Raw genomic sequence first — 19,752 nt, 5'->3', positions numbered from 1 at the left:
GGAAGGGGGGGGGGGGTTTAGAGCCAGAAGCTTATAAATCAGCTAACACCACCTAGCATTTAACAAAGCTGCATTCATAAACTATACAGGTGGAACACACACACACACACACATCTGCTAAATATTTTCGGCTGCCTCATTTAGGGGTCGCCACAACAGATCATCTGCCTCCATCTCACCCTGTCCTATTTCTACCCTGCTCCTCTGTGACACCAGCCCTCTGTATGTGCAAACCGTCCTTTCTTCTTTTGCCACAAATCCCCCATGACAATCATCTTCACCCACTCCACCCTGCCTCGGCTCTCTTCTTCACCTCTCTGGTGCACTGTCTGTTGTTTTGGATGGTATTTAAAATCTCTCTATCTTCAACTTTCAAACCTGCTTCTACGTACTTTCATACTCTTCACTCTTGTGCATACCTCCACCTCTCCAGGCTGTCTTCCACCTGCTCCCTCCTCTCACCACAGATCACAGTGTCATCTGCAAACATCGTAGTCCACAGATACTCCTGCCTGACCTCTTCTATCACCCTGTTTATCACCACTGCTGATAATTAGTTCTAATTAACAGACTATTAAATACTAAAAAAATAAATTTTTAACTAACCAAAACTGAAGCACAAACCTCAGGGATGGGATAATACTAGTGAGAATTCCTTTAAAAAGACTTTAAAGGAACAATAGCACAAACACACATTTAAGAGGTCCCTTAAATAGTTTTGTAGACTGCCTCAAGTGGCCACCAGAGGAACTGCTTTTGTGTGTTAGCTTTGTTTGTTAGCATTCTTTTCTTTTGTCTAGACTGACAGAGGCATCTGTGTTTTCTGCTTTCCAGGCGACCACAATAGAAGACATGGAGGCGCGGCTGGACTGCGGTTTGGTCAAAGGCCACGCCTACGCCGTGACAGATGTACGGAAGGTGCGGCTAGGTCACGGACTGCTGGCCTTCTTCAAGTCGGAGAAGCTGCACATGATCCGCATGAGGAACCCTTGGGGGGAGAAGGAGTGGAGTGGCCCTTGGAGTGACAGGTAATCACAACACTGCCACCTGCAGGCAGGAAGATAAACTACTGAAGCTCCTCAGTCTCAAATCCTACCCTGTTAAAGGTAATTGAGCTGTCTTCATCTATCATTACTCGTAGCAGACATCTTACCTCTGCGAGTCAGATGTGGAGCATTCCCAAAACAATGTATTTTGCCCGTAATAGGATACGTGACCGTGTCACGATCAATTTAACCAATTACATAAATTGAAAATGTCAAAGTGCGCCAGTCCCTCAGAATTTGACTCACAAGGTTTCTAAGAGACGTAACATGACGAATGATTAAATGCCAAACGACCGAACAGAAAGCAATCCATACATAAGGTCCAGGACACAGAGAAAAGAGGAGGACAATGGGAAATGTCATGTAGACAATGAAAAATGGAAATGCAATCAAGCTAATGGGCCGCTGAGCAAAGAAGAACGGCTAAATTCAGCCCAGTCGGAGAGCCGCTTGTTTATGAAAGCAGCTCAGACGTCCTCGAGAAAAATGTTTCAGCTCAGGAGTGGGTAAAACGGAAAAATAAATGTGCTCCCTCCTCGTCTCTGTCTTTGAATCGTGAACGGGCAAATTCGGTGAAACAAACAGGGAGCCGGTAAAGTCGGATAATAACAGACTCTGAATTATTGATAAGGCTGAAAGAGAGACAGCTGTTATTAAAGAGACGTGAGTCATCCCTCATCATTCACTCACTGTCGCTGAATAATTCATTCATGGTTTGATAAAACCCGTTACTGTAAATGGAGGCTGACAGACCGCTGGACGTTTGTCAGGGCGTCATAAACAGAGACATAAACACAGAGCTAATGCATCCAGTAAAACACCTGTGTTTCCCCTGAGCACTGAATACAGAGGAAACCTTGATGTGCAGGTATGATTCACACGGTAATAAATACCACGACTGGTGCTGTAAAATAGAGCTCAGGAGGGAGAGACGCGCGCGCAATTCATTTGTCTGAACTCGATACAGCTACTCAGAAATAAACTTTATAGCTGTGGTCGTTATAAGTCTTGCAATTAATATTTATAATATTCTGTTAATAATTTAAATGTTTTTCCTCTTCCCCATATTTGAGGTCCCACCATTTTCATAGCAGGCAGATGTATATTATTTTATTAGTATGACTGTACGCATCTTAAATTAAAGTTGTATGGTTTAAATCTGCTAATCTTGTGTAAATGTGTTTACTATTACCCTTAGGGATTATTTGCAGTACTCTGAGGGTAACTTAAGGTTAGCTATGAAAGGAAATTTTGCACTGAAAGGTGCAGAAAATAAAAATTGAAATATTTCGAGTGACAAAGACATGTTTGAAGCAACAGATTGCAGGTTTTTCCTCACAATTAAAGACTTGGGCAGGATTTATAAAACAGTATGGTAACGCAGGGATGAGTAGATCTGTTCAGTTTTATTTACAGTATGTAACGCTGAATCACAGCAACAGTCACCTTGAGTTGCTTTATATTGTAAGGTAAAGTCAGTAATACAGAGAAAACCCCAACAATTAGACGACCCCCTATGGGCAAGAAGAAAGCCAGAGTTTAATAATAACTAATGATTAAATGCAGAGAAATGTCTAAATACGGGTGATGGAGAAGACAAGCGTGAAGAAGAAACAGTCCTAGTTAATAGGCCTGTTAACTAAAAGAGGATTCAGATACAGTTGATTAAGCCCTAACGACAAATGTTTTTAGCCTAATCTTAAAAGTAGACAAGGCGCCTGTCTCCCGAATCCAAACTTTGAGCTGGTTCCACAGAAGAGAGGCCTGAAACCTGATTGCTCCGCCTCTCATTCTACTTTTAAATACCCTAGCAACCACAAGTAAGCCTACAGTCTGAGAGCAAAGTGCTCTTTTGGGGTGATTATAGTATTAACCACAACATGGTTTATGTAAGTCAAATGCTGACTCGACCAGGAAAGGGATGATCAATAAATCGTGCTTAAGAAGCATTTGCAGGGACAATTTTCATTTCGTTACAAAGAAGTTCTTTATGGATGTCGACTTCTGTCTTCCCACTGATTGTTGTACATATTTCTGGCACTCCCCCTGCTGATAGTAGCAGCTCTGACAGGTAGACGTGGGCTTTCATCTCCACACTACGAATGCAGTGTCATACTAGACTCCAACAGGGAGCAGTTGGCTCTGTGCAGCACCTAAGCTGAATGAGAACAGTAAAACAATCTTGGATGTTGGTTACTTGAAAGTATAATTACGTGTTCAGACATTATTTTTTGAGGTCTCATTTGTAGGCTTGATTTTTGCTCGCCCAATGGTCCATTTATAGTTGGTCTTTTAGAGGCTTAAAGGTGTTTCGTTTGTGCCGTTTAACCAGCAAGAGGTTGTGAAGGCTCCTGTAATGTGTGCTACCGTCACAGAGGAAATAAATTGATGATGAGCAGGGGGAAATTAGCTGTCACAAATGATGAGCTCAAAAAGATAATGCTCAAGGATCCCCCCTCCATGTGCAGCACCTGAGCCCCCCGGGCTCTGTTGCAGGGGTTGTGTAAAACCAACACATGAGACAGAAGATAACGTGTCAACAACAGACGTCACCCAGAGCAGGTCCAAATGGGTTCAGGTCATGAAACAGTGAGGCCTTGTACTAAAATCTGACGCACTTATACAACAAAATTAAAGTCTACCTCTAACAAAAGCTCATTTCACATAAAAGCCTGTTTGCTCTTTTGTTTTTGCTCCCTGCAGTTCGGAGGAGTGGAACAAGGTGAGCAAGAGTGAGAGAGAAAAGCTGGGCGTCACCGTACAGGACGACGGCGAGTTCTGGTGAGAGCCTGAAAAAAATACACCCACAGTCATTTTGTTACATTAAAAAAAAGGCTACAGCACTTTTATTTTCAGGCACTGATGTTTGGGCCGCAGGAACAGTTTGACATTTTGAGCTTATTTTACTTCCTGCTGAGATTTTTGATGTTTTGATCCAAAGCTAAAGCAGATGGCCTATCATGTCTGCTGTTACAAAGGTAGATGCTCATACTACGGACATTATATTTTTGACAAACCCAAGGTTAGGACCAATGTGAAATGTATCTGTTGCAGGGGCTGAACTTCAGAACTGCTGTTCTGGGAAGACTAGAATGTGAAACGCACTTCTTCCTGTTTTTCATTGTTTAATTCCTTGTGATGTAAATGAACCGCATAAAGATAATTAAGCAATTAAACATGGTCTAAAAGTATACGCATTTCTGTGTTGTCCTTTTCTTTGGCACCAACCTCAGAATGATGAGGAGAAGGCAGAGACATGAATAAGGCCTTCAAATCACCTCTGATATATGAATAGCTCTTACAGTGAAACTAATTAATTTCTGTATCTCACCTACAGGTGTGTAGTTTAACCAAGCATCAAGAGTATAAGCTAGCCTGGCTTAAGCTCATTTATTAGTTTATTTATTACTTTGTTGCTTTGTTGCATGTATCACTAAAGAAAGAGGTCAAATTAGACTTAAGATTAAGAAGATTATCTTCATCGTGTCAAATAAAATGATGCAGTTCTTCTTCAGAAGCCCTCGGCACTCAAACTTTAGGCTCATTTTATCTCAGCTCTGTACATCCTAACCATTTGCTTTGCTCCTGGTTTTGTTTCCTCTGCTTTTGTACCTGTTCAAGATCTTCTTCTTTCAAGCTTTTTCCTCTAGTTGGTATCCACTCTCTCTGCTCTCTTCTCTCCTCTTTTCCTGCTGCCCTCCTGCAGGATGACATTTGATGACTTCTGCCAGTACTTCACTGACCTGATCCTGTGCCGCCTCATCAACACCTCCTACCTGAGCATCCACAAGACCTGGGAGGAGGAGGTGATGAGGGGCTCCTGGGTCCACCGGCAGGATCCCCTACGCAACCGATCCGGAGGCTGCATCAATCACAAAGCCACCTTCCTGCAGAACCCTCAGGTCGGTACATGTCGTGGTTTTGTCTTTAAGAACTGTGTGATCAGTGCTGGACTGTGATGCACCGTCCTCTTTTTCTCCTCCTAGTATGTGTTTGATGTGAAGAAGGTGGAGGACGAGGTGCTGATCTGCTTACAGCAAAAAGAGAAGAGAGCCACACCAAAAGAGGGCAAATCAGAAAATCTCGCAATAGGCTTCGATATCCACAGGGTAGAAACACCCACACGTAACCGAGAAATCTTCACAAAGCAGAACCAGGAAGTAAACCTGTGATAGATCTGGATCTTCTCCTTCACAGGTGGAGCTAAATCGGAAGTACCGTATGCACACAGCCCAGCAGAAAGTAGCAGGTTCCATCTACATCAACTCACGCTGCGTCTTCCTCAGGAAGGAGCTGAAGGAGGGCCGCTACGTCATCATTCCCACAACCTTTGACCCCGGGCAGCAGGGTGACTTCCTGCTCCGTGTCTTCACTGATGTGCCTTCAGACTGCAAGTAAGTGTATGATAGTCTTACATCTGGATGTAAAGAGCTACACTCGGAGGCTTTACATCTTTAAAGTCTCATCAGAGGCTGATGCAATTGGATGCATTATTGGATGAAATTGTACTTCCTGTCAGTCACTTTACACAGTTACTTCTGCAAGAAGTAATTTGTTTCAATACTTGCTCCAAGACCTCCCATTTAATCAATAGTTAACACTAAACATCTGCCTACACATCTGGACAAATCATGGGCTTAATGAGGGGAACAATGCTTAATGCTTGGTTCTGTGTTGTTCTGACATGTTTATTATCAGCTTCCTTCCTTGCCTGGCTTATTTTGATTTTCTCATACCAGTGTTGTCCTGTCTAGCTTATTTCAATCATCTTATGCCTGGGTTTCAGGTATCTTCCCCGGCTTATTTTGATTGCTACCTTGGTTTAGGTTTTCAAGGTCGGGGCGACCGTGGCTCAGGGGGTTGGGAAGCGCATCTGTAACCGGAAGGTCGCCGGTTCGTTCCCCGGGCTCTCTGTCCTGGTCATTGTGTCCTTGGGCAAGACACTTTACCCTACTGGTGTTGGCCAGAGGGGCCGATGGCGCGATATGGCAGCCTCGCCTCTGTCAGTCTGCCCCAGGGTAGCTGTGGCTACAATTGTAGCTTGTGTGAATGTGAGAGTGAATGAATAGTGGAATTGTATGGGACAATGCACTTTGTTCATATCAGTCTTAGACCCACTGCTGCTGTTAGGTGCTGTGCACATTTCCAGTTTTATCTTAGGCCGTTTGAAGCTGGTGTCCTGCTTAGAGTATACTCTTCCGCTCAAAGCCAGGATGTCTGTATTGCAGCCATTATAAACACTGTTTAAGTCTTAATATAAAATATATATAATTTATATATAATATTTTCCTGTCTTTAATTTTAAAAATGATTTATACAGTGTATGAGGACAGGTACAGTCCTACATTTACACTCATTAAACCAGATTGATTCCTGTAATAACACAACCACAGAAATTCTGCCAAGGAAATCGCTCATGTTAGCTTAAGAGAAGGACTGCTTCATGCTGCGTTGATACATCAGCACAGTAACAGATAGTAGATAATTTTTCACCTATTATTTCCTGTTGCTTTTGGGACTGCTGACCAGAACCTGCTGCTGAAGCGCTGGCAGCGTTACAGAGGCCTGTCACACTCCAACATGAGGCATATCTGTGTTCATACATCCATGTACCTGTGCTGTCTTCATCTTACTCAGAGAGCTGACCCTGGACGAGCCTCCTCAGACATGTTGGACGGGGATGTGTGGCTACCCTCAGCTGGTCACTCAGGTCCATGTACTGAACGCTGAGGGTCTGCAGGGACAGGACTCCAATGGAGGTCGGTATGAGGACTCCAGTCGGTGCGTAGCAGACGTAACCTTGCCTGACATTGAGTGCTGTGTTTTGTATTTGCATGTCAATGATGAAGTGCTGTGAAAACCCACAGAGCTGCACTGCCTCAATCCCAAAAAGAGAGCGAGAGCCCAGAGCAAAGCACGAGGTACCTCAGCACCACCCGCTGAGATTATTTAGCTAGTGTAGTGTCTACAGCCTGTAGTGTGCCGCAGTTATGGCTTAAATCTCTTACTGTGTGTGTGTGCATGTGTGTGTTTGTGCGTGCGTGTGAACTAACTGCTGTAACTTTAACACAAAAGTTCATGTGATTGTAGCGTCTTATAGTATGCTTCTGTTAAATAAGTAAATCAGCGCTGAACAGTCAGTGTACACCATCCCCCAAAAAGTCGAGCTTTATTTACATTTACTCCACAAAGAGCCACCAGAGCGAGCAGCTCCTCATGTTTGATTTGACAGATTTTACTTTATTTTTACCCTTCCTGAGATAAAACTGTTCAAATCTTTTAATTGTTAGGCAAATGTGTAAACCACTACAGTAAGGAGCCACTCGACAGGGGGTCATTAACTGTTCCGATACCAAGTAAATACAAGGGCCAGTTTTGGTTTTACTTTAAATTTATAAAGTTAGCTTATGTAGGGGATAGCAGTGTGTCATGACTTAAGAGATAAATCAATGAGTTTCCAAATCCTGAACACATTTAATGACCACCATGTGTCTGTCTCTAAAGCACTTTAGTTCCACCTCTCATAATAAAATTAGATTTGACAGTCAGTACAAAAGGGTTCAGATGTTTTTCATGATGCATGTTTTTATTTTCCCACAAAATTATTCAGTTCAGTGGGCTACATGCTGAACAGAGGATAGAAACAAAGTATCAATTCATAATGCCAGTGTCAGTCCGATACCAATACCAACATTGGTATCAATACTATCATCGAGCGCCCACTTTAACTGCTTTGTACATACTTATAAAGCATAAGTGGAGGCAGAAATACTAGTTTTTTGTTGCTGTTTTTTAATTAAATAGTATTTTCAAATGTAGAAGTCCAGAGGTATTATCAGCAAAATGCACATTGTTAATAACAGAAAAATGTCCTCTGTGGCTGTTTTTTATTCATCAGTGTACTATATTAATACTTTTTTTTGACATTTTGCTGGTTTTATCCCGGCAGAACTATTTTAAACTTTTAGATATTTGTTCATTTTTTTCTGACAGCTGTAGATCCCTACGTCATCATCACCTGTGAAGGAGAGAGGGTTCGTTCACCAGTTCATAAGGACACACGGTGCCCAAACTTTGACATCAAAGGCCTGTTCTACCGCAAGAAGCCCAAGGAGGGCATCCACATCGAGGTGAGCTGTCACTCTGCAGTCCGTAGTGTGAAAGGTTGAAGAAAAAAAATGCAACTTCAAATTTGATTTGTTCTTTATCCCTCAGAAAATACAGCTTTTGGCCAGTGGCCTTTGACAACTTTCACATTTATACATGGCACCAAAATGTAAAGTGCACATCTTCTGAACAGTAGCTATAAGGTTACTAAAAGGTTACTGTTTGCTTACTTTGGATTTCATTGCATAGTTTCACTAAACTCAAATCAAGGTAACAGGATGAGAAAACAAAGTCTAGGAAGTCTTGCTATATACTGTGTGTTTATTCTGCGATCAGACCATTTTGTAACCTCTTTTCCTCAGGCTCTGACAAACACATGGTCACTCTAAATTAAATACTAGCCATTTGAGTTGTTATATAACCCACATAGGGTCTTAAAAATCATCAGATTAAAGCATAAACTCACCTATATCAAAGGAAAATGTGCAAAAACTTAAACACCAGCAGGTGTTTTATAAAAGGAAAATAAATATCAAGATTAAAATAAACAATGTTCCAGAAAAGGGAAAAAGCTCATGTTCATATTGCCACTACATGTAAAATAATTTATATATAAAGAAAATAAAAATAAACCTACAGAACAAACATGTTATTATGCAGACATAATATACGCTGTACACAAACAAAAAAGTAGCCATAGAATTCAAAATACAGGGTTATCCAACCAGTAAAAATCCAATACTAAGTATTGTATTACTGAGAAATAAATGGTCATAATTACAAATCTTAAGTTTTCCTCAGGGGCATCAAACTGTTATTAACCCATTAGGTAAAACATTTAGATCTAACTACCGTAATTCTTGAACCATTGGTGCAATTGAAAAATTCCAACGGTTCCTGAAAGCATCAACTCTGCGCTTTATCAGTGATATGAGGGTCGTGATGGTAATCCCAGGTAGGGCGCCACATTCAGCGAGGCTGCTGCGACACTGTTCCTGGAATTATTGTAATAATCCTGATATCACTGAAAAGCAACGGTTCCCCGCTGCTTTCGGGAACTGTTGGAATTCTTTTATCGAGCAAGTGGTTCAGGAGTTACAGCTGTTACATATGTTGAAATAAAACGTTGCAAAACCTTACGTTTCGCCACATTCATCGCTCTCTGGTCTCACGTTGACATCCTGTGTGACAGCGCTGTATGTGTGTGTGTTTTAGCATTTTGTAACCGAACACGTGGGAAATTTGAGTCTTGTAAGTTGAAAAAAAATTGACTCCTTCAGTACATGATGTAGACGATCTAGGGCATGAATAATATATTTCCTATATTTGTAGATATGTCAAAACATCTTAAGTATTCGCAAAGTGAAAGCAAGAACCTAAATACACAGTCGACAGTGACGGCTGCAGAAAAGTGGGAGCTAGCTGCAGGAATAATTTGGGTTGATAGTCCCGCGGCACTTGTCTTCATGCAGAGTTTCACAGCGTTTCATCGCTTGTCTCATTTTCAGTCCTTTTTCCCTTTATCAACTCTCTCTTTGAGCCTACGGGACGTGAGAATGAGGCTGCTCAGGATGTTTGCAGAGCATCCATAACTAATCAGTTACAGGCTCCATATCAGGCGACACGTGTAAACCAGTGTATTTGTGAGGGAGGTTATTAATAGTAATACGATGTTGGATTTGCTTGTTTAGAGCTGTGAAATTGTTTTATTTGTAACACAGTGAAATGAAACCATGAGTGGGCATTAGAGCTGGTAAATCATCTGTATTTACACACTGTTAGCATCAGAGAGAGAGACATCATTCATTTAAATAAATAAGAGAGTTAGACAATCACATGAAGTATCCTTCATGATGTTTTTCACCAAACAATCTAAAAGATGGACAGATCAGTTCACAACTGAGTAAGGAGACCTTCATTGAGCTTATTAATTTGTCCAGTAGAGCTCCATTAAAAACCCAAGTGTACTTAATGATTCATTTTATCATTTTCACTATTCACCCGTGGCCAGTCCCCTCGCTTTTACTTTGGAAATTCAGTCATTCTAATCCCAGTTACACGTCCCACGTTTTCAGGATTTCAAGATTTCAGATTGCAGTCAACTGAGGTGTTTTCTTAGCCCTTCTAATTTAAGTGCATAATCTTAGCTACTGTGGCTGCTATAGGACAAACATGTTTCAGACAGACGAGAGATGATGGCTGTGGCCGGCTGACCTGTTTGTACTACTGTTTGAAATGGATCTGACTGTTAGGCTTTTCCCTGTTTGTTGAAGGCTGTCACTCCATTGTTTTCCTCAGTTGTGAAGAGGCTGTAAAACTTTTTGAAAGCAGAGTTAGAGAACCTGTTGAGGGTTTGGTGAACTGTTGGTAGCACTGCCATTTCTGTTGATGTTAGCTGCTGTTAGTCCAGGTTAGTGAAACTGTCGTTGAAGTGGCTGTACCTTTTGTTGAACTAATAAACTCTCATACGATGTAATTACATAGTAATGTGTGTATATGTATGAATACAGTATCCCTTTTTTTACTATTATAAAATGTCAAACAATCACTGAGAGACAGTTACCTTTATGTTTATTGGTTAACGTGTGAATAAGGACTGTTTATTCATTTCATTTTGTTATTTAATAAATGACATTTTCTTACTATTAAACAAGCTTTTAATAGATTTAAAAAATATTTGTTTTATTGTTTTAAATCAGCGGTCCCCAACCCCCGGGCCACGGACCGGTATCGGGCCACGAGAGTTGAGGCTCGGTCGTGAAATTTATTTTTTTCAGGGGTTTTATCGTTAACTCGGTTTCCCTGGGTCTTTTCCCGTGTTGTAGTTGTGCGTCTTATTTTGAACGAAATATTTACACGTTATCATAGCGACCAGAGAGCATTAAGGGTCAGAGAGGAGGATGTTACTTTCAATGTTTTTGGCGCATTTCAGCAGGATGCTGCTAATAAAGTTACACAATTACACAGTGAATTCACTTTTATTATTATATTTCCAAAATACCACAGTTTTTGTCTTGGTCGTATCATTTTATTTTGTTGCATTTATCCGCAACACCTTAAAGGCCAATCCGTGAAAATATTGTCTGACATTAAACCGGTCCATGGCGCAAAAAATGTTGGGGACTGCTGTTTGTGACATGTGGTTTATATATAGTGTGGGTACCCTTATACCACCACAAAAACTTTTTTTAAACAGATACTCTGACATATAAGTTTCAAACGACCTGTGTGAGTGAATAACGGAAAAAAGGGTTCAATATTTCTTCGTGCTGCCTTGTTTCCTCAGTGTTTTACTTCTCTCCTTCCTAGTGTCTTCTTTCTTCTGTCACTTTCTCTCTGGTGTATTTCCTTTGCTGATTCCTCCTTTTTTGTGCTTACTGCCTTTTGTCTTTTTTGTTTCCTTCTTTCCTTTCTGACTTCCTCCCTTGAGTGGCCAACAGATCTACAACAAGAACATGATCGTGGACACCTTCCTGGGTCAGGTGATCTTGTTCAGCGACCCCAACGAGCGCCAGGAGCAGCACACGCTTCACCTGCGCGACAAAGGCAGCCGCCAGGACAACGACCTCCCGGGCACGCTCACTGTGCGCCTCATCACGTCCACCACGCTCACCAACATCTGAAGCGGCAGTTTATACGATTGCAATGATCGAAGCTCAAGGTGGCGTACGAACCGTGCCCGCCGTTCACCTTCGCCGTTCATCTTTTAACCGTCGCGGGAGCTCACTGTGTCTTTTTTTTCCTGCCGCTTGCGCTCTCTGTGTGTCTCTGTTTTCCTTTGCTTCCTTTAGCTTCACAGGGTTTTATTTTTGAAGGCCTGCATCTGTATATCCTGATGGAAGCTGTACAGGGGGTTGTACAGACTATTTTTAAATACATTCCTGTCAAAATTGTTTATCAGTCACAAATTTGTTCTTAAAGTAGCAGAAATTTCTATCAGAGCAACAGTTTAAGAAACTGATGAAGTTCTATCAGATTTTTTTGCTGTTCTGACCCTTAATTACAGACTTGTTTTTATTTCTTCTTATACTCACACACACACACACATATACATGAATATAATACATATGCAGACATCTCTGCACTCTCCATGCATGTGCCACTGTTTCCAAGGGCTATGCATTGCCTTAAGGCTGAGTTTGTCTCACCTCTTTGAGGAGACGAGGGGAGGTGGGTTATGTTGAATACTATTTATCTTAGCACAGCCTTGGTTTAGTTTTTTCTTTGTCTCTAAAAGTTTGCATTAAGCCCTGCTTTTTGCCATCGTGTTATCAGCTTCTGTCTCCCAAATGCTCTTTTATGACTGTGAATAATCCTCCCGCCCAGCCAGCCAGCCCAACCACCCAGACACCTCAAGTCTTCAGCAGTTTGCCGGTGCTTTGGAGAGCATGCAGCAGTCTGTCACTTTTTACGTTGGACTTCAAAGCCAACAGCAGCTCTTCTCTCCCCTCGACTCAGTGCTTTTTCTGTGTTGTTCTGTGAGCGCACCCGCGTGTGTGAAGTCTTGCCTCCCGGTTTCCATCACTAGCATCATTTGAGAATGCTTTCCGTCGCCGGCTGCTATGGACGATCTCTAAACTGCATGGCTTTTAAAAAGAAAACGAAAAAACCCCGAAACTCTCTGCCTGTGCTGCACATCTCTCTAGTCGTAGCTTAGCAGCCGGTGCTTCCGATAGTGCTACCCCCTTCCTCCTCCCCATGCAAACATCTTTCCTGTCCAGTGGAGTGCAAAGATTCACCCTGACATAAATCAAGTGCTTTATGGGACCAAAGAGGAGCCAGGCCCCCTTTTCAAACCGGCCTCGCCTGGCCCGGCCCGGCCCAAGCCTAGCGACAAACCGCCACCCCCTGTGCCACATCATCTCTTAACGGCAACACCACTGCCTGACGCTTCCTCTGACTTGAGTCTGTCGGCCCGGGCCAAAGACTCACGCCACGTGATCCCGAAAGACAGCAGCTCTGCAAGCGTGAGTGTGTGAGACTGTGTGTGTGTGTGTTTGAGTGAATGTCATGTTATACCTGAAAGAAAAAGATCACAAAGGAAAGGTGTGAACCGAATAGTAAAAGGGACCTTTTTTGAAGGGAAAAAACACACCTTGCACTTTATTTCTTTAGCTTTGAGGGGTAAAAAGAAAAACCCTCAGAGACTACGGAGAGAGAAAGGAGTGCTTTAGCAGAGGAGACGTCCTGCCAAACAACCTGTGCCATCGCCTTGTTCCTGGCTTTGCCTCCACAGCAGGAAAACAACTCGGACGAACTGTTGAATTCAGATGGTTTTGAATATTGAACCAACACTGGTACAGTTTAATCTTTTCTCTGATGACATTTCTCGCGTAGATCATGTGGCCATCCGATCCGACCTTTTACCATCCAGTCGGCTTCTTGTGACAGAAAATAACAGCCTGTGTTTTTTGTTTCTCTTCAAAAGTGCAATCCAAGTTTTATAAACTTTTGGTTATTATGTTTTTCCCCTTAAAATTTGAAAAATGTAACTTTTGGTTATTTTTAAGACCTTTCCTTTGAATGTAAACCATTAGTGGACTAATCTCTCAGACAAAATATCAAGCCCCACCCCCTCTTTTTTTCAGTGCCCTTTTCCATGACTTGAACTGTCACTCATGGCATTTAAGTGGTCACACATGTTTGTGTACAGCATCTTTATAAATGTGTCTTGCATGGGTTATTTTTCCAAGATATCCACAGCCTTGTATTGTACTGTTCAATTGTTACTCTATATATTTATTCTTTCTATCTCAGAAGTCTTGGAAATGCTAGTTTTGAGCAGTGAGCATGTCTACACTTAAATGCACCTCATGTCAGTCTGATCATGTCAGTCTGTTTGAAGCAGTTGTGTCTTGTACTACAGTGATGCATTCATAATGCCTCTAGCATCTGTGAACATTAGCAGCAGTTGTCAACGACTATTTAGGTGCTATTTATCTTCTTCTTTGTGGTCTTTTTGTTGGTTTCACTCAGAAAGAAAGTGAACGTCATGTAACATGAGACTGAATCTGAAGCGTGTTAACAGTGCAAACAGCCAGTGTTGGAGACTGTAGCGCAGAGCAGTGTGAGATTAGACAGCCTGCCGGTTTTTATTTGCAGGGTATTTCCTCTTTATTCTGCCAATCAGTTCCATGCACTTCTCTGAAAACAGGCAAGCTCTGCAACATAAAATTGATCCTGAAGTTGGAACCTGTGACTATGGGAAGAGCAGAGGTTACTCCAGCTTTCACCACTTTATGTTTGGCTCCTGAACTTGTTTAAATAAAGGCTGGCTCTCCAGTGGTATCGATGCAGAGTTCCCTCCTAACCAACACCTACTGTGAAAAAGAGGTGTTTGGGTAAACAAAGAAGGCTTTCCCCCTCCCTCACACAGAGTGGCCTACTGCAAGGCAGTGAAGTCCCAGCTGTGGTTAATTTAGTTTGGTTAAAATGAGTTTCTCTTTGTCCAAAACAGTGTAAAGATCATTTTTGTCTATGTGCTAAAAAAAATCAGACAGCTCAGATAAATGAATTTATTGCGGAAGATTATCAGTGCCAAATGTGTGCACGGGTGTTGTGATACAGAGCTTTTATTTTTCCTGAAAAAGAAGTATCTTTTGATCTTTTGGGTATTTTCTGAATCCTTAAAGTATTTTCTAACCACCAAATATTGTTTTTCCCACACGATAAAAATTTTCAACCTTTAAGTTGCAGATGTAAATTAGAAAAAAAACATTAAGGCAAAAACTGCATTTCATATATCGGCCACTTGGGGCTCCAAAACGAGTCATTGTGCTCTGTTAAAAATGCCCAGGTTTACAGAGTTAAAAAAGAAAGTGTGTATAGTCCAGAACACGATTTCTGTCTTCATATCGAATGAATGCGAGGTGAATGTTCAACTCATCTGTTTGGATTTGGTAATGCTTAAAATTTAGGGATGTGGTCGCTTTGTTTGCAGACAACAGCTGTAGTCAGCAGCTGTCTGACTTCACCGCCACCAAACTAAATCACTCGACCTTGTTTTTGCTCTTGGTGCCTTTTGATGCATTTTAATGGATTATCCAAAAGCTCCCCTCCATCGTCTTTTCTAAATTCTGGCTCCAATAAAATACCATAGTCGTGGCCAAAACTCTGATGTGAAGGCTTCAAAAATGCTGAATCTACAAACTAAACCGTGTCCATTTCCATCTTTATATACAGACTATGTAAATGACCTGCATCCTTCTTAAATAAATGCAAAATTAACCAGACTTCATAAGAAACTATGCTGATGCTGAGTAACAAAATTGGCAAGGCTCCACGAAAGAAAATAGCTTGAAAGTAATTTTTTATTGTTCTTTTACTGTGCAGGAGACGAAAAATCTTTTGTTGAAATGGTTCGAGATGTGAGGATTCTGGAAATGCTTTTGCAACCTCAAATGTCAGTGTTCTGGGTCTTAAATTTTTTGCTTGGGATTTATTTTTCAGAAAACACAGCCTCTTCTCTATGAGTGAAATATAGTTGTCAGATATGAACGATATAAGATACAAAGATATAAGCTGGAATCAGACAAATACCCTCTCCTGGTAAACATGTCGCTGTGACGGGCTATAGTTTTGGTGTTTTAACCAATGAGGTTGCTTACAGACAAATCACATGGGACTCAATTAGCCCATATGGTCCCCCTCCCCCTCTCCAATCATCAGTCTGTTTACTGCAGGTTGACACGAAATGCATTGCTTGTTGCCCAGCAGTGTTCCTTATCTGTGATTCCTGTGGATGAAACCAATATTTCTTTGGCATTTCTTGCACAAATGTGTATGTTAAATGGGAAATGGATGACTGTGGATGTGTTTGGAAGACAAGAAATGACCAAACCAGATTCTCTCCTACTCTTATGTCTAATTCCTAAAAATGCCTGAGCTCCTCAGCGTGTCTGTAGATTCCTGGCACTTTTCAGAGGAAGTTCATTCCTACCACTTGTATACATAGGCGAGGGTAGAAACACAAATCGATCAGTAAATGAATACCCTCAGGTCTGTCTTTACTGCGACAGACTGCTCTGCTTTTCTCCAACTTGTGAATAGGACCACAAGATACTTAAACTCCACCACTTCCTGGAGTAGTACTCCGCCCTTTTCCATCATGGCCTGAGACTGGGGGATGCTAATTTTCACCCTGTCTGTTAGCATTCATGAATGGCGTGAGTGGCAGTCAGTCTCTGTTTGTTAACCCTGCGATGGACCTGCCATCTGTCCAGAGTGTGCCTCGCTTCTCACCTAGTGAGAGCTGGGATTCGGATAATCAGTTAGGAAAAATGGATGGATAGATATGGCCCTCATTTTTTTGTTGTTGAGTATAACAGCAGATAAGTGAAGGGAGATTATTTTTCATCAACTCTGACAGGGACTGAACAGGACATTATTTGTATTCAGAAGTACAAGCTTCCCATCAGCCAACCTGGATTTTATTTCCCTCTGAGTGTCCCTTCAGGTGATGCCAGTTCTGTACTATGAGGTTTCCAATCAATGGTTCGCGGCTCCGGCTGTTTCTTTATTCATACAGAAGTGACGCAGAAATATAACGGCTAACACTGAAGTTGACAGCTGCGACACATGTGAGTATTTAGGCACTAGATTTTGCAATCATAAGAGTACGGAGTCCGAGCCCCAACTCATGTGCCAAAAAAAAAGGTGTTTTATTTTGAAGAGATGCATTGTGGGTGATGGAGTGTTTGAGTTGGACAAATGCTTTTGTTCCTCACTACATGCTCAGTTTTGTTTCTGCCTTTTGTCACCGTGTCGATCATTGTAATTGTTGCACATTGTAATCCTTTTGCCAAAAGTGTTTAATGGCTTTCACTGTTAACCACCACACAGACACACGCACACACAAACACAAGCACACACTAACACACACTTACACAGACCAGGCTTTGTTAGAGTGTCTGGACCTTTTTTTGACAGTTGCTGTAAAGCGTATAAGTCTTCTGTGTAGATTTTCTGCATGGCCACGCCAAAGCAGGTTTGAAGAAACTGTTTGAATGAAGCCGAATTAGTCACAGCGGCGGCGACTTTTGTACGAATCCAAAAATGCCAGTGCATGTAGCAAAAACACTTCAGATCTGCTCGCGCCACCACGAATCACAGAGTGTTCATTTTCAGTTCTCAGAGTGCCGTAAAAACCCACTTGCTACTTTGATAAACATACTGTGTGAAGTAAAAGGCTTGTGTTGCACACTTGCATGCATGGAAACAGTAACCAGTTTTCTAATATTTTGTATTTAGTATCCAGCAGTATACAGTATGTATATAAAAGTAGCAGGAACTTGACTTATTAGTTTTTATCATGAGATCCATCTTTCTGGTGGATGCTTATATCCTAGACACTCATTTCAAGTGAATGCACTTTGTGTTCACAACCTCTAGTGATCAGCTAGAATGTGTAAAGGAATCCGATTGTTTCCCTTATTCCTTCTCCCATAATGCCTTGTGTGAGTTACAGTTAGATCCATAAGTATTCGGATCTTGTTTCTTTACTTCTGTACACCACCAAAGTGGATTTAAAATCAAGCAAACAAGGTGTGATTGAAGTGCAGACTTTAAGCTTTAGTTCAAGAGTTTTAACAACAGAATTGCATTATTTCAGCAACTTTTCTTACTCTTGGGGTTTGCTTTGAGCCATTATCCATTCGTGCAGAGACTATATCATCCTGCTACTTCTATCAGCAGTCCCATCATCAATAAACTACAGGGCCTCGATTCTTCTGGAAGTCAGACATGCCCACTGCACAGTAGTTTTACCAACACGTTTAGGATTAAAAAATATGAATGTAGCTTCTGTGATGTGATGATCACCCACTGGTTTCTGAAGTCATGTTTTGATAGGTTAAAAAAAAAGAAGTAGTGACAAAGAAATGTGGGTCTGATTGAATCCTAAGTTTGGAGGTTCTTAGGATGTTTTATCTGCTTGATTTGTCATGAAAAACCACAGAACAGCTCATCAATCAACTGTTCTATTACTTTTGAGCCTCTGAAATGAGGAACTATGTATAAAAATGTCCTGAACAGTTAATACAGCCCTTTTAGTAAAGTCTGTACTTTAGTCACATCTTGATTATTTGATGTAGAAATTCACTGAGGTGGTGTAGAGAAACAAAATTACAAAATCTGTGTCATTGTCCAAGTGCCAGTCACCTGCCTCTAATAGGGGCATAAGAAACTTATGACATAGATTGATTGGGGACTTCAAGCAGTTTGCAGGTGTTTTGTGAAATTGAAAGGACTACACAATGATCAAGCACACCTTTCATACATGCAGAAAGGGAACAATCCAGAGATAAAGAAGGTTTAGGAGAGCATAGATGCAAGGCGGAGAGAGGGAAAATGAAGATGAGAGGTCAGGACTGCTGATGGTTCAGCACAAAAGAGCCTGAGTGAGCCTCATCTCTTAAGTCATCCTTCTCTTCTTCTCTGGTATGAAAAAGCAGTTACTGCTCCCAAATCTTTAAGAAGAGCGAAGACACCTGCAGTCATGATGCACACAAGGTTCAATGGAAGTAGGAATCAAGTGAAAACATGTTGGATTTAGCGCTTATCATTTCTAGACAGAACGACTGCTTGTGAGCTGATCTTACAGCCTCGTCAGCTTGCTGCATGAGTCTAAATTGGAGTCGAGGAGCGGCTGCACCAGATATCATGTTCATCCTAACGACAGCATCATGTAGGCCGTACTGAATTTGACACTCTGACATTTTTAATCTGAGCTCGAAGTCTTGTCCACTCAAGGAATGAGCTTGTGATTCTTGTATTTTTCTGCTGTTTATTAACTGGAGACTGGAATACCTACTGCATGGTGACTCTTCTAGAAAATGCTATGGTCTTTATAACAAGTATCTTTTATCAGTATTTTATAACCTTGTTAATTTTATATATCCACTCCCAACTACCGTGTTTACTGATAGCTAGGTATCAGAGAGCCGTGCTGTATGTTCTGTACTGTGTGCTTGTCTGTGTCTTCTTTTTCAGCGTGAGCTTTACTTTTTGTTCTGTTTTTTTAACACTTGTTCGTTTTAATTTGGTTCTCGGTTACACTGTGGTTATTTTATAGCTAAGATCTGAAATTATTATTTTTTCTTTTGTATTTAATGTCAACTTGTGGCATGACTTTGAAATAAAACGGGAAAACTTATTCTGGGTCTGTCATAATTTTTGCAATTTTTGCAAATTTAACTCAGAGGTGAGTACTTCTTCTTTTTTCTTTTTTGTTTACAGCATTTAAAAATTCAGTTTAGTACAACAAATAGACACGGGCAGTGTTGGGGAGTAACGGAATACATGTACCGGCGTTACGTGTTTACACTTACCATTTAAAGAAGTGGTATTCAGAATACATTTACTTTGTTGAAACAAATGGATTATACAGTGGTCTTTTCCTGTTTCATATGGTAGGCTATGCCCTGTCTATTTTTGGTAATTTCACGCTGGTCTAAACCCAAACGAAACATGCAGTAAGAGGCTAATGCCTGTGCCCCATGTCACCCCTACTTCGCGCATAATGACGTGAAGAAATATTTTTTAACATTATTATTCAACAAATGACCTACTAGAAACGGGAGACGGAAGCATGTAAATATAA

General features: G+C 41.3%; 2 protein-coding genes across 4 annotated transcripts in view; both read left to right on the top strand.

Annotated features, from left to right (window-relative positions):
- capn5b (calpain 5b) overlaps positions 1–19,305 on the top strand; it is a 60,032-nt gene extending 40,727 nt beyond the window's left edge. Inside the window, exons 7-15 of one of the 3 annotated variants that reach the window (XM_014330887.2) lie at positions 835–1,028; positions 3,750–3,827; positions 4,753–4,948; positions 5,033–5,155; positions 5,244–5,440; positions 6,684–6,805; positions 6,914–6,967; positions 8,040–8,176; positions 11,594–19,305. In XM_014330887.2, the coding sequence (XP_014186373.1) occupies positions 835–1,028; positions 3,750–3,827; positions 4,753–4,948; positions 5,033–5,155; positions 5,244–5,440; positions 6,684–6,805; positions 6,914–6,967; positions 8,040–8,176; positions 11,594–11,776 (1,284 nt within the window). In that variant the 3' untranslated portion in view covers positions 11,777–19,305. Of the gene's footprint in view, positions 1–834; positions 1,029–3,749; positions 3,828–4,752; positions 4,949–5,032; positions 5,156–5,243; positions 5,441–6,683; positions 6,806–6,895; positions 6,968–8,039; positions 8,177–11,593 lie in introns of those variants that run through there. The other 2 variants (XR_006054075.1, XM_042218298.1) reach the window with 2 other exon arrangements.
- myo7ab (myosin VIIAb) overlaps positions 8,142–19,752 on the top strand; it is a 63,861-nt gene continuing 52,250 nt past the window's right edge. Inside the window, exon 1 of the mRNA XM_042218296.1 lies at positions 8,142–8,176. The gene's annotated coding sequence lies outside the window, so the exon portion shown is untranslated. The remainder of the gene's footprint in view (positions 8,177–19,752) is intronic.

Source organism: Haplochromis burtoni, unplaced genomic scaffold (genome assembly GCF_018398535.1).
Source record: "Haplochromis burtoni strain Fernald_Lab_line unplaced genomic scaffold, NCSU_Asbu1 Contig_17, whole genome shotgun sequence".
NCBI lineage: Eukaryota > Metazoa > Chordata > Actinopteri > Cichliformes > Cichlidae > Haplochromis > Haplochromis burtoni.
This window is presented reverse-complemented; position numbering and strand designations above follow the sequence as displayed.